Genomic DNA, 12000 nt, shown 5'->3' on the forward strand with positions numbered 1-12000 from the left:
CTTAAAGCGACTGCAGGAGCCCCCTGGTTTGCTGCAGTGACGTTAGTCCTTTTCTCCAAGGCCATTTCCCCAGTCCATTCCCCCATACTGTTTCCCAACCCACCCGCTGCTCTTTTGGGGAAGAACTTTACACTGAGAAAATCGTGGGCATCAGAGACTGTGTTAAGAGCACACCCTCCCACTCCTGCTCTGATAAAAATCAGGGGTCCCTGCAGTTGCAGCAAGTCATAGATATCTTGTGTAGTTTTTCTTGGGCAGGTTAAATAATTAAGTTATTTCATTTTTGTTTTATAGTGAAGAGACTCTCCAAAGATCTAAATCTCCCATGCCTCTGGCATGCAACCTTTTTCCAATTATTTGGAAGTTGAATAAACCAATAGCTATAACCTATGAAACTGACTACACTCTCATAATCATTTCATCCAAGCGACCATCCTTCTTACAGCTGTTTTTCCCTCTTCTTTCCAGGGAAATCCCTACATGTGCAATGAGTGTGATGCAGCCATTGATGAACTGGCGCATCCGCCTGAACTGATGTTTGATGCTGAAGGAAGGTATCCCTCCACCTATTGGCAGTCTACCACTTGGAAGGGTTACCCCCAGCCTCTCCTTGTGAACATCACCCTGTACTGGAACAAAACCATCGAGCTAACGGACAACATAGTCATCACCTTTGAATCTGGCCGCCCAGACCTAATGATCCTGGAGAAGTCCCTCGACTATGGTCGGACGTGGCAGCCATATCAGTATTACGCTACAGATTGTTTAAATGCTTTCAACATGGAACCAAAAACAGTGAGGGACTTGTCCCAACAAACAGTCCTAGAAATCATTTGCACAGAAGAATATTCTATGGGGTACATGGCAAACAGTAAAATCCTCCACTTTGAGATTAAGGACAGATTTGCGTTTTTTGCTGGGCCTCGGCTCCATAATATGGCTTCTCTCTATGGGCAGCTCGACACAACCAAGAACCTAAGAGATTTCTTTACGGTCACAGACTTAAGGATAAGACTGCTCAGGCCAGCAACAGGGGAAATATATGTGGATCCACAGCACTTGACACGCTACTTTTATGCAATCTCAGACATAAAAGTAATTGGAAGGTAAGACAAAATAAACAAATGCATTTTCATTTGCTTTTTAAACACTGTGTGTGATGGCAAGCTTCCATCTTTCCTCCCCTCTCTAAAGACAATAGCAATTTCCCCTGGAATTTGAATTGTTAGCCACGTTGAGAAAATTCTTTGTACATCTACATGGTTGCAACTTGATAATTTGTAAGGCTAGGTTTCAACTTCAGATGCGGAACCTGTGCCCCCCCCCCCGCCACCATGTTGTTGGACTCCCAACTCCCATTAGCCCCAGCTAGCATGGTCAGTGGTCAGGGATGATGGGAGCTGGGAACAAATAATATCTGGACAGCCACCGATTTCTCATCCCTGGGTTAGACCAGCCAGCACACTATAATTCTGAAGACTTGCACTTTGATGTGGGTTTCTGCAGAAATTTTGCTTGGCGAGCCCCAGTTGCTTGGTTTACAACTGGATTTTCTCTTTAACTTGGTTAACACCTTTCCATTTATGAGGTGACCACAGCAGGTTTGCTGTTTTCTTGCTCACTGTACACAAGCTTGGAATTAGCTCCTTCCAGTGCCACTAGTATCTAGCTTTTCTCAAATATTGGAAGGGATGGAGAGACATGTTTTCCATATAGGTAACTTGTTTGCCATTTCCCCCCACCTTATAGATGGAAGGAGAGAACTCTTGCACTTGTAAGAGAAACATGCAATCTCCAGTGGAAGTGAGGAATAGAAAAGTTTAAAGGGTTTCCCAATGACAAGAGTGTTTCCCTTGATGGGAGCAGACATGGCATTACTTACTATGCAGCAAGGTGACAGATTTTGACCACCACTGAGAGAACAGTCTCTGGTCTAACCTACTCTCTTTATGTGTATTTGTGTCAATGAGGCATGGACAGGGGAATTTCCTGGAGGATTATACTACATATTAATTCATGAGAGGGAGAAGAACCTTTCAGATACTCCAATTCAGTGTTAGGCTACTCTACTGCTTATTTTAGCTCTGTTTGAAGAGATGCCTAAACATTTTAATGTGATGTTGGAATGGCTCAGGCTCATACAGAATTTTTAGAGTTGAAAGAATATATGAAAGGTGACAAAGTGGTCAGAAGAGGGACTGCTGCCAGTCATCCCAGTCGGAGGCTCATGACACTAAGACAACTACCAGTGTCATAGAAGCAACCACTGTGTTTCTAAGTGTGTGGGTAAAGATGGTGAGCCACATTTGACCAACATCTCCAAAATGGAGAATTCAGTGCCAGGGAAATGTGATTTCCTTATAATAGATTCTCTTTGTTTCTATAATCTAGCAAGTGCTCAGCAATAGTTTAACTCCCTCCCCTCCTCTCCTTACCGTCTGGAAAGTATACTGGCCATACTGATAATCTGTTAACTTTTGGTACTCTCTTTTTGCTGCTATAGAACTTCATTTTCATTCAAGCTTAAAATATCAGGGGGAAATGCTCAAATACCTGGAATTTTGTTGTGCCAGGGACAAACAAATCCAAGTGTGGGTGGTTTTCTAAGTAAATGTTCATAAGAATAGGGCTCAGGTAGCACAGTATGGCTAACGTTCAATTGCTCAGAATTGCCTGTAAATGTGACTAAACTCATGCAATGGCAGTCCAGTGTTAGGAAAACATTTTGCCTTGTCTCAGACCAAGCCTTCATTTATCACCATAAGGATAGAGCTGACATCTATTCATGCTAATCCTTGTCATAGTAAATATCTGGAAGCAATATTACTGTTCTGGTTTCTCAACTGCTCCCCGCTCCCCACTGGCACAGAATGATCAAACTTTTTAAAAATCTCAGTGAGTTCTTAACATGCAGTGCTCATTGTATAGTGCAGGAGCACTATGGAAAACACTGATTCATTCCCATGGTGCTGATCCCACAAGAATGATCCACCCATTTAGCCCCACCCACATGGGTATAGGCCTTTAAATATTAAAACTGTATTGTGGGATGAACTTCCAAAAAAGTGCTTCTCAGGAACAGTGTTAAAAAGCAGGGATGGGGAACCTGTGGCCCTCCAGTTGTGGTTGGACTGTCAACTGCCATCATCCCTGCCCATTGACCATGCTGACTGGTCTGATGGAAGCTGAAGTCCATTGGCAGGGACACAGGTTTGACACTACTGGTTTAAAGGCTGCCTTAGCATCTTTCCACAAAGAGATTAGCCAGGCATATAGAGAGAGACATGTCTCTCTCATTCATTCATTCATTCATTGCTTGGCTCTTGCTTGATTACTGTACTTTCACAAGCCCCAAAGGTGAAATATATGGCAAAAGTGTTCTGTGTAACTGGTCGTGTACAGATAATGAATAAGTACTGTGACCCTGATGAGAAGAAGGGATTATGTATTGTCATTAGATACATGAGAAGGAAGGACTGAGCTCATCCAAACTGTGCAGTGCTCCTGGATTTCATGTGTGCTGGTTCCGTATCCTGCACTGCTCATGTGTAGTACTCTGAATCTGACCTTGGGAACCATGTCCATACACCCAGTTGTTAGAGGCAGATATTCATTCAGCAAATCTTCATCAGTCTCCTTTGCTGAGTCCTGCTATCACTTATAATTTTCCTTTCGTTTTAAAAATAGAGTGGATTCTCAATCAAAAATAGAGTGGATTCTCAATCATTTTTAAACTCGAAGAAAGGCCTTAATGCAGTATATTGATAGCTGATTATACACAACCATCCAAAAACTGGCTGGACATGACAAAGGCAGTGTCCAGTAAGTGCAGTTATCAGCAATCAATAATTGATTTTATGATCATTCTCCAAACTCCTGTTCAGTCTTTATACATGATGTCACTATCCTATGGCCCAGTCCTAAGCACTGGTAACAGTGAGGAAAGGAACACAGAGTGCCAAGACCCTAGTTCTACTGCATGGTTGGTAGCCTTTTAACAGTGCATATACCAAAACCCAGCACACACATAATATCATCTAGCAGTCTTAGTACACCAGAGGTTGCCTTCTGCACCTATTGCAGAGGTACTGTGTAAGAACAGCTGCCAGAGGTGATATGGGCAAGGGATCCACTTATCAATGGTGCCTGGAAAACCTCTTTGCCTGATATCATATTTGACCATCAATGGTAGGGCAGTTGGCCAAGTCTTGGCCAAAATGGCCTCGTGGGCCAAATAGAGAAGCCTAGTAGGTTTGATTAGGGCAAAGGGTTGGAGGTTCCCAACTGCTGCTTCATTGCTTCCTTCTGTGACAGAGTTTGTGGCCATCAGAACCTTCCAAACTGATGCAACACTGCATGCCCTTAGGTGCTTGGTTTGGAGGTTTTTCCTGTCAAGCAGTTAGAGCCTACTTGTAGACAGGTTGCTACTCCCAATTTAGTGGCAGAAACTACTTCCTGTGCTCCTGTGGTCACAGCTCTCCCCAGAGAGTAAGCTTGGATGATTTTTCTTGTCCTAAGTGTAACAAAAGCTTGCTTGATTTTTAGATGTTAACACCCAGTGCTATTTTTCTAGAAAAAGAGGTGCCTGAACTCGCCATGAACACCTCCATTGTTCTCTTACAATGGCAGTGGAGCCCACCTGAGAGGTGCCAGAACTGAGTTCTGGTGAGTTCCAGCTGTAAAAAAGCCCTGTTAGTTTAGTGAAATAAATTCAGTTCAGTACAAATGTCTGCTTATCTTTTTATCACTTGGCATATAAAGAAAACATACGGCAGGCAGCAAGTCAGGCCTGAACCTATCGACACAGCTTCACAAAGAAATTGTGTTCTTAATGAGAAGAAATAATTCGAATTTGGGGCGGGGAGGGAATAGCTGGTGTCACAGTTTGTTTTCCTCGTGCCCTTTCTCTAACACGCATTAGCAGTTATTAATTTGAAATGTCACAACACTGGTAAAATGCCATTGGATTCATAATTGTTATTTAAATGCACAGCTATTGTTTGGGTGGTGAATGGTAATGTTTTCTAGAGATCTCTCTTTTATACCCGTTGGAGGAACAATATCCCTTCATTCATTTTGTATATTTTGTTCACTCTATTCCTGGCAAAGGGGTTCAACCACTGGATATTTTAAGGTAAATATTTGGATTCAAATAGGAGAAATGTTTTAGGGTTCAGCGAGGCCACACAAATTTTTACAGCACATTTTTAACTCTTCCTGGGCGTACGGAAGTTTGAATTGCACCCTCCTATACATACACAAACAAGAGAACTAATCACGCTCTACTCCCATTGCTCAAAGACACTTCCGTACTCCTGCTGCAAAGGGTTGTTTCCTAATAATAATTAGGAGTCAAACAAGAGAGAGTGAAAGAGAGGAAGCCTATTGCAAGGGAATTAAAATAAAAAGCCTTCTGAATGACAGCTTTTTTATTTGATTTTTAAAAAACCCTCTCAGTAATCCCATAGCAAATTGGCTCTAAAAATTAAGTGTGACAGTTCAGAGAATTTATCTAATGGTGTTGCTTGTTGGCTAAATCCACCAGTAATCGGACACACACATTACAAAGGGGTTATCTTCTATGTAATCCTATCCTAGCAGATTAAATTCATGTGAATTTTTTGCTCAACCAGTGCTGATAAAGCACCTCTTGCAGAGTTTCCCCCTCTTGCAACTCATCTGGATCCTTGCCTCCCTTTCACTGATAAGAGCTTAATCTATTCCCCCATAAGTAGCGAAAGGATGGCTTTCGCTCCTGGTTGCTCTCACGATTTAAAAGAAGAGCAGGCTGCGATGCCTCTGTCATTACTCATGAAAGATGGCAGGCTTTATATTTCACCCGGATGACTGCTAGAAGATGCTGCTCTGGAGATGTGGGGGTTTCCTTCTGATTCCTACCCACAACGTACCTGGATAAATCCTCTCTGGTTCTTTTAGGGCTTGTATACACAATCAATTAGCCTCAGATAACAAAACCTCTAGTTCACTTGAGTCTGTATTATTTCCCCACGCAAGTTCAAGGGTCAAGATGTGCAGGTCAAAAATTTAGAATGAGGAGTGGAGAACACAAAAAGTTAAAACCTGTTATCACAGAAGTCTTTTATCAGAAACTCTGGAGCAGGAAAACATAGCCATCTCCACTGACCCAGCTCTGTTGCCCTGGCATTGGGGGGGGGGAGGTGTCATCTGGCAGGAGTGGGGAGCCTGCCATGTATGTGTAGGCACTTTCTGTGGTCACATAGTGTTAAGATAGTGGGTCAAACTACATGTTTCCTTAGATGTGCGATCTGATTAGTGTGTTGTTGTCTTTTAATAACAGGCATTACAGTTAATTGGGACCTTTGTGATTGTGAAAGTGGGCTGACCCTTTCCCCCATACCACAGTCCCATCAGAAACCATCATTGCTCCCCGACTTTGAATTGCTGCAGGGTGGAATCTGTCACCGGTGCCAAGAACAGGTTCCTTCCTACAGCAAATAGTAGCTTCTGGGGGAGGGTTTTTCACTGAGACTCCCACCCCGTGGCTGCAGTTTAAAAATAACAAGAGATTCATGAAATTGAATCGTGATTTTAATTTAACATGTAACTTGGCCACAGAGGTTTCCTTGCATGCTGTGCTGCCAACTTGGAAGAGTCTGGCTCTGCCACTGCCTGTGGAGGTGATCATATCCCAGAAGGGCTGGGGCTGGCGCCCTGTATCTCCATGGCTGATAGGAAGAGGATTGAGATGCAAGGCAGATGTGAACTTTTCTGTGGGTCTTGCCCACTTGATTGCAGAGCTTCCTAAAGGGCTGTTTGTTTTGCATTGAGAATCTGCTGACTGCTGACTGTCTTGGGGATGGGAGCTGAGACAAGCAGCAACATCAGAGCATCTTAAAAGAGAAGAATTACCATATTTTTCGCCCTATAGCACGCACTTTTTCCCCTCCAAAAATGAAGGGGAAATGTGTGTGCGTCCTATGGGGTGAATGCAGGCTTTCGCTGAAGCTTGGAGAGCCCCACCGCCAGCCCCACAAGCTCGGGGGACAGCGGGGAGGCGCAGCGCGCCTTTCCCGCTGTCCCCCGACTTGGTTAGAAGGCTGGCGGGGGGGAGAAGCCTGCTCCTCCCCCTCCCCCAGCCCTGCAAGCTCCCAGAGCGATGCCGAAGCTCAGGCTTCCCCTTCCCCCAGCCCTGCAAGCTCCCAGAGCGATGCCAAAGCTGCGTGCAGCTTCAGCATGGCTCTGGGTCCCGTTCTGGAGGCTGGGGGAGGGGGAAGCTCCGCTTTCCCCGCCCCCAGCCCCGCAAGCTCCCAGAGCGATGCCAAAGCTGCACGCAGCTTCGGCATCGCTCTGGGTCCCGTTCTGGGGGCTGGGGTCGGGGGAAGCTCGGGCTTCCCCCGCCCCAGCCCCGCACCTGGGGGGGGAATAATTTTTTCCCTTTATTCCCCCCCCCAAAAAAAATCTAGGTGCGTCCTATGGGCCGGTGCGTCCTATAGGGCAAAAATACGGTACCAGAACCATCACAGCTCTGTTGTTCCTGTTTTAGGTGACTTAATAAGAGCTTGACCACTCAAGCCCTAAGAGACCTATAACCCTGTTGTTTGCTTGCCATTGTTTTTTCTTAACTTTAACTTCCTGCTGTCATTTAGTGCTGCACTAACCATGGTTAATCCCATCTGAATATACAAGCCAATTTTAAGTGGATCTGCACCTGCACCAAACAAACCATAGTTAGGAGAATTTTGCTGTCTATCTCATTTCAAGGTGATGGATTGAACTCTCTGATGTCCCTCTATTCATGTCCAAATGCAAGATTTGCCTTGGTGAGATATATTATGGGTTTCTTGTACGTTTGGGATCTTAAGCAGGTTTAAAGAAACAAATAATACTTATCACTATCCAAGGTTTGCACCCAGATTCTGTTGGGTATGTAGAGATGACTGAAGGTACAATTCAGTTAAAAGGAAGCCCTAACTGATAATGTCCTGATGGAAAGGAAAAGTGGCTGTGGTGCCAAACAGAAACCCAAGAGTAAAAACCAAATGTGCAGATGAAAAGAGCTCAATACTGTATATATGGGGGAACATCAATTGACTTAAGTAGATTTGAAATTCAACTGCATTCTATATTTGCAAAACAGTTCAGTCTGCAAAGAAGGAGGCCCAATAATAATCAAACAATCCAGGAACAAAATAGATAATTTGAAAATTACGCTATTTGCTTCCACTGGCCTTTGAAGATGTAGAAAGGGAGGGAGAAAGGAGGTGATTTTGATATGAAAGCTACTGCATTCAGTATAAGAGCAGTTACGCAAAATCTTTTCTGGTGCATTAAAGCTGGGAAACCTACCCATTTAATATACAATTTGTTTTCTTATCCAACTGCATTTTGCTGTGAAATGAGTCTAATGCATATTGCACCGAGGATGAAACCCTGCGTTCTCATGATAAACACTTCAGTTCTTCCATTACAAGTTGTTTATTCAACTTCCATTTGCTACCTTTCATTGTGTGTTTATTAAGAAAATGAGTAAAACAAAACAAAACAAAACAAAGGACAAAATGTGGCTGTTAGCAATTTCAGCAACCCTATTGTGCTGCTATTATTTGGGAAACCTAATAATCCACATAAACTAATTCTGACTTATGGACGGCCTGCTTCACTAAATCAAGGCGATTTTCTCTGGTGAATAACAGGCGAGTTCAGTGTGCCAGTGCCTTAATTAAAGAGAGTCTCTCTTCATCTTGATCTCATTTTAATTTACAGGGTAATACTACAATAATATCACTAATGGAAGGTACATTAAAGGGCATCAAGTAGTATTAAGTGTACTAAATTATGGCACTTGTGTTAATTAACTTCTGGAGCAAGATGGTCCTAATGGCTGAAAAAGGTCCACTAATGCATAAATAAAGTCTGGCTGAGTGAGAATAGAAATGGAAGGAAGACAGGAGAGGGCTTCTTTCACTCTGTCCACTGCCGACTGTAGAGAGAATTTTAAACGCTAGACAATGTGAATAAACTGCAAGAAAGCTTTTCCTATTGAACTGTTTGATGAAAAGGCAATTTTTCAGCCCCTGAATGACTCTGATTAATGGAAAAGTTTGCTCCAGAAATTTGATTGTAAGGCAGCATGTGGAAAATTCTCGCTAAGGGCTCCACCAGAAGACATCCAAGTGCCCCCCACAAGTTACTATTGTGACTGAAAACATAACCATCTGGTTCAGATGTAATGCTAAACTATCATTTTGCGTTATGAACAGGAACTTTGTGCTCATGTCTCCCACCTCCCCTCCCCTCTGTGGCTATTCAGAAGAGCTCATAAACTTTCACTTATGTTTTCGATGAATCACAGTGTATTATTTCATTTAAGTGGCTCATCATATCTGTGGCTATTAAGGGGATCAAGCCAGGATGCTAAACTATGGTTTGACATTGACTCATTTTCCTAAACTAAAGTCAACTCTGAGCATAGTTTGTCTGGGTTCAGGTTTAGGCTGTATCCATGCTAGGGCATTTATATGTACATGAGTGGCCGTTTCTGTGTGCTCATTTGTGCACCTTCAGCCTCATGTGAGCACTTTCATGTTTATGCCTCTTCCAGCTATCTTGCCATTTCCCATCCCGATTTGAAATGCATTAATTTCCTTTCGCAAGATTTCTGAACCAAAGTACGGTTGAGAGGACTTGGCAGTGTGTGCATTTTGCCATTGTGCCTGAATATGCACATTCTATGGCTATGTTGATTTCCCTCCTAAAAACATGGAGTTGGATCCTGGCAAAAAGTGCAACTCTATGCATTTCTACTCAGGAGTAAGTCCAACTGAGTTCAATCGAGGTATGTACGGTACAGGATTTCAGACGTGATTGTTTAAAATAGTTACCAGATGTTCCAGCCAAACCCCTATGTGTGTACCTCACCTTCCTGCCTGTGTCTGTTTTGATCTCAAGCAACAAAGTTCCTCAAGCTGTTATTCTGCTTGTTTCATTGTCCACCAGTTCCTCTTTTCCCATTCTTGCTCCTACCTAGTTAATATACCAGTGTATCCACTTAGTAGATTTCCACGAGACCCTGCATCTCTGATACATCTAGTTTCTCCTTTTTCTAATGTAGTTCGGTACATTCAGCAGTGAGCAATGTTTGCCTCCCAGGCAGCCCCTTGTGAAATTTCGCCTTTCCTGTTTCTACCAGCAGACATGAATACTGTTTCATTTAAATTTAATAAATCATTTGAATGATTTCAGTCAATAATGGGGGTCTCGGGGTCCTACCGGTCCCCAGTTTGTGACTTGAATTGGTCTCAAGAAAGGCCATACATTTGCAGAAAATGCTCCAGAATTTCCTTAACCATATCCTAAACTACAGAATGAGAAAATAAGTAGCTACTGACATTTTCAGGCAGATTACTGAATGGTGAGCATTTAGTCACAGTAAAATTGTAGGCATGTTGACTGAAGGGTGGGGGAAGAGAATGGTAAACTATGAGCCCCTCCCCTTGGGGTAACTAATTCAGACTCTGAGGTGGATTAAATTTAAATGTGAGGGACAAAAACAGAGCTCCTGTTATTGCTGGGACATAGTCGCAAAGCCCTGGGGCTCAAATACCGAAGATTCCAGCAGAGGGAAGAGCATAAAAATAAAATGAAAGGCTTAATGGTATGTATTGCAAAGGGACTCGAAGATATTTTAAGTTCCAGAATAAAGCACTAGTTGTTGTATTGAAGATCTGAGCAAATGGTCCCTGGATTTCATCTTGGCAATCCTTTCTGAGCTCAGAGGAGCAGAAGTCATCCACAGCAATCAAAGTTTCATCATCTGATCCTTAAATACCTGAATTCTCCCAAGTAACTGCATAGCAAAAGGATATAATGATAGAAACAACATTGCCTGATATTGGGTTCAAATATTATGCAGTGCAGAGGAACAAGAAGTACAAGTGATTCATTTGTTCCCTGTGTAGGTCGCAGAGACCCACAATTTATAAACTTTAGACCCACAATTGACAATGGTTTCACTGAGTACCATAAGGCTCAAAATACTCACAAGGGTTCAGAAAGTCTGTAGATACTGAACATAACTTGTGTAATCAGACTTCAGGAGTCAAAAGGATTGGCATGCGGGGGTTAGGCCTTCCCCTTTTCACTTGATGCTGCTGCCACTGCTGATCCAGTTCTGGGTGCCTTCCCTGTACCATTCCATGTCATGCCAGCTCCACTGCAGAGCCTAAGGCTGACAGGTCGCTATTTCCAGCTGCCTTTCTCTTCCTGCTCTTTATTCTAATCAGTGGTGTTGGTGGTAGCAGCTTCTGATAGAGTTCACAGAGAAGGAAGGCGGGCAGTGGCACTGGCCAGTGTGCAGATCTGGGCCCCATGCTGGCAGGTGTAAGAGGCAGTGGAGATGAGGAGAGGGCTTCTGCAACCTGTCCTGGCAGACCCTCTGCAACTTGCCTGGGCTACCCACTCACTGCCTCTCATCACAGTGTAGTTGCAGCAGCACCTGCTTGCCACAAAGCAAACTTCAGTGTGACAACACACTTGCATTTTTATTATATAGTAATAAATAATAATAATAATAAACCCTAGGAAGAGAATAACAGAGGATAGCACACTGCCCTGGGATGTATTATAGAGAGCGACCAACATGCCCTTGAACAATATGGGCATGCCCATTGAAATTATTTAAAAGGTTCACAGGACCCCAAGAGGGGGGAGATCAGCAGCCAGTAGCCATACGTTCTCTACACTGGTGTAAGTTTTGGTAGTGCTCCCTGCCGGCAAGGCGTTCAACACCAATGTGAAGGTCTTATGTGCATATCGATGCAGACACACTTCACATTGCTGCCAATTGCATAGCCTTTAGGGGGAAAAGTCACGATCTTGCACCATTCCCTACAATGTGTGAATACCACTACTACTACTAATAATAATAATAATAATAATAATTTATTATTTATACCCCGCCCATCTGGCTGAGTTTCCCCAGCCACTCTGGGCGGCTCCCAATCAGTATTAAAAACAATA

The 12000-nt window shown here is 43.3% G+C and overlaps 1 protein-coding gene and 1 long non-coding RNA gene across 15 annotated transcripts in view; one reads left to right on the forward strand and one right to left on the reverse strand.

The window, feature by feature from the left end:
• The window catches only part of NTNG1 (netrin G1), a 210175-nt gene that overhangs the window by 80564 nt on the left and 117611 nt on the right, over positions 1–12000 (forward strand). For all 11 annotated transcript variants that reach the window (XM_081865942.1, XM_081865938.1, XM_081865944.1 and 8 more), the window contains exon 3: positions 469–1106. In XM_081865942.1, coding sequence (XP_081722068.1) covers positions 469–1106 — 638 coding nt within the window. The remainder of the gene's footprint in view (positions 1–468; positions 1107–12000) is intronic.
• LOC309344022 overlaps positions 1–12000 on the reverse strand; it is a 56477-nt gene that overhangs the window by 36291 nt on the left and 8186 nt on the right. The gene's annotated exons all lie outside the window — the stretch shown is intronic.

This window comes from Podarcis erhardii (assembly GCF_964252035.2).
Source record: "Podarcis erhardii genome assembly, chromosome: 6".
In the NCBI taxonomy this organism is placed as follows: Eukaryota; Metazoa; Chordata; class Lepidosauria; order Squamata; family Lacertidae; genus Podarcis; species Podarcis erhardii.